Source organism: Myotis brandtii, unplaced genomic scaffold (genome assembly GCF_000412655.1).
Source record: "Myotis brandtii unplaced genomic scaffold, ASM41265v1 scaffold337, whole genome shotgun sequence".
Classification (NCBI taxonomy): domain Eukaryota; kingdom Metazoa; phylum Chordata; class Mammalia; order Chiroptera; family Vespertilionidae; genus Myotis; species Myotis brandtii.
Window position 1 is genome coordinate 337,024 of NW_005362996.1, and position 2,855 is coordinate 339,878.

At 34.4% G+C, this 2,855-nt stretch overlaps 1 protein-coding gene across 1 annotated transcript in view; it reads left to right on the forward strand.

Annotated features, from left to right (window-relative positions):
* Positions 1-440, forward strand: part of LOC102255402 (C-type lectin domain family 2 member A-like) — an 11,429-nt gene extending 10,989 nt beyond the window's left edge. The window contains exon 6 of the mRNA XM_005871354.2: positions 317-440. Within this exon, the coding sequence (XP_005871416.1) occupies positions 317-440 (124 nt within the window). The remainder of the gene's footprint in view (positions 1-316) is intronic.
* The last annotated feature ends 2,415 nt before the right edge of the window (positions 441-2,855 follow it).

The window sequence follows — 2,855 nt, forward strand, 5'->3', positions numbered from 1 at the left end:
TTCTTTCATTTCTCACACTTCTATTATAGAGAAAGGGCAAATAGCAATATTAAAATATTTCCTCTAATTAATTCCCTTTTAATGTGCATGAATTTCGTGCACTGGGCCACTAGTTTGACAGTAAGCCCTGCATTTCATCATACAGGTAACATTTTAGGCCAGGCAAGGCATATGAATTCAGTTTGCTTTATATTCAAATAATATGGTGTTGGGGTTAGAGTAAAAGCACACATCAGAGGAAATTATTTTCTCTAAGTCTTCCAAAAAAGATTCATTCATTCGATATCCTTTTTATTCTTTGGTATTTTTTTTTCAGGTTTGAAGAAATCAGTGATGGAGAATGTGCCTATCTACACAATATTGGGATTAGTGGTTCCAGTACCCATTTGGTTAGAAAATGGATTTGCAGCAAACTGGAAACATGTATTCCAAGAAGTTAAGACATCATAGACCTAATATCTTTTACATAAAATATAGCTTTTATTCTCCTTATAAGAAATATGTTATATTAACATAGAAGTACATGAAATTAATGTTTAGACATTTTTATTGATGTTTCACTCTAAATCTCTAAATTAATTTGTTATAAATTTACTAGATTCTTGGCATTCAAGAAATATACACCTCAGCATCTATAAAAGTTCCCAAATTTTATAGAATAAAATTTCTTATATGTAATACATTAAAATATGAATGAACAATTTAAATGACATTTTAAGATGTAATCATATGAATTCAGACTAATGTCATTTAAAATTACTTGTTTTATAAAAAACAATGATATTTTTGCAGTCTCCCTACTTTTATTATCAATAACCATTGGTTGGTTTTCTTTTAATTTTGCAATATTTGCATTACTTTATGAGATTCACTCCTGAATTCAGTGTAATTCAAACACAATAACAGTGTTTAAATTTGTTGATTTATTATATTAAAAAATCTCTTTCACACACCAACCTCACAGCAAAAAAATAAAGCAATAATAAGATTTCACATTCAGAACATCATGTGAGGGGCCTTCAAGCTTCTGAGTAAACAGTCTTGAACTAGCTGTGTTCTATTTATGAATGCCAATAACTTATTGCATAATGGGAAAATAGATAATAAGCATTCAGTGGGTAGATGGGTGGGGGACTGGGTTTGAATTTTGCTGCTCAATTTTCTCTCTATTTGAGAAAACAAATTAGGTTCTGCATCATACTGCATACTTCTTAGAGGATATTGTCTTTATATTTACTCAACATTACCAATTTCCCTTTGTAAAACAATCCTTTTCTAAAAGTTCTTGTGAAATCTGTGATCTGCATCCTATGGATGCTTAATGTATATTCATTGATAGAAGTTTGAATTATTGTAACAGAACACATATTGAAGATGGGATTAGTAATAATTTGGGAACTAACTTAGTAAAGTTTCTTATCTTTTTTTATAGACCATAATAAGTTTTTCGTCTTTTTCCCCTCCCTCTTCACCCTCATTTTCACTTTCTTTTCCTCTCTGTACTTCCCCTTTTCCCTCATTCCTTATATTGATTTTTTAAAGAGAGGAAAGGAGAGTGATAAAAAGATAGAAACATCTATGAGAGAGAAACTTCATTGATTCGCTGACTGCCTCCTGCTCGCCCCCTAGTGGAGATCGAGCCCACAACCAGGCATGTGCCCTGACTGGGGAGGAAATTTCCTTTCTAATTGAAATCAACCATTTTATGAGTCTTTAGAAAACTCATGACTTTGTTTTTAAGGTCTTTATTTTGACTATATTCTTAAGGTCTTTACTTTATCAGACTGTATAGTATTATTACTACATCATTCTCCTGTATCAGGAATAAATAAAATTATTTTTATTGAAAACTAGAATGTAAGAAAAGGATGACAAGGAACTTGGTATTAAATCTACAATTAGTTTAAAAAATTAGACACTGAATAGATGAACCTTCAACATGTCATTACCAAAGAGAGTAAGAAGTTCAAAAATAAATGCATATAAGATATATGAAAGGTTCAGTGACAACACATGGAGAAAATGTCCAAAACTTGAGAAAGGATCCTAGCAAAATTCTTACAGAGAAAATATTTTTAAGCTGACAATTAAAGAAAGTGGTGGTTTTCCAAGGAGAAAGTTCTCTGGAAGAATGTTTGTGAGGGTACCAAGTATTGCATAATTGAGAAATTATAATAGTCTGAAAGCATGGGAACGAGAGGTATGAGAGGGCAAAGAACAAGATTTGGGCTTGAGAGAGGGTGGGAGGGTTATATTTAGGGGAAATTATACTCTATGCTAAGGGAAGTTTATTCTTGATTCCATAGGTTATTGCTCTAAAGTTATTGAACACTTATACCCAGGATAATATTGCCTTCAAATATAAAATTTAGAATAACTCTCATGGCAATATAAAACCTCTCTGATGGACCAAGAAATGATTTAGAAGGTTGTCCAGAAGGTTGTCTAGAAGAAGAAATAGGCATTTCAGAAGATAGAGATGTAGCAATACTCTGAAATATAAGATCTGCAAAACTTCTCATACTGAATATTGTCTAAGCTCAAATAGGAAAACATATTAATGCTTCTTTGCTCTTTCAATTATATCTTCACTAGAGGCCAGGTGCACAAAAGTTTGTGCACTCTGGGGGGTCCCTCAGCCCGGCCTGTGCCCTCTTGCAGTCTGGGACCCCTCGGGGGATGTCCACCTGCTGGGACTGGGCCTAAGCTGACAGTCAGACATCCCTCTGTCAGCCCGGGAGCCCTCGGGAGATGTCCACTTGCCAGCAGGGAGCAGGCCTAAGCTGCAGTCAGACATCCTTAGTGCTGCTGAGGAGGCGGGAGAGGCTCCCACCACCACCACTGTACTGGCAGCC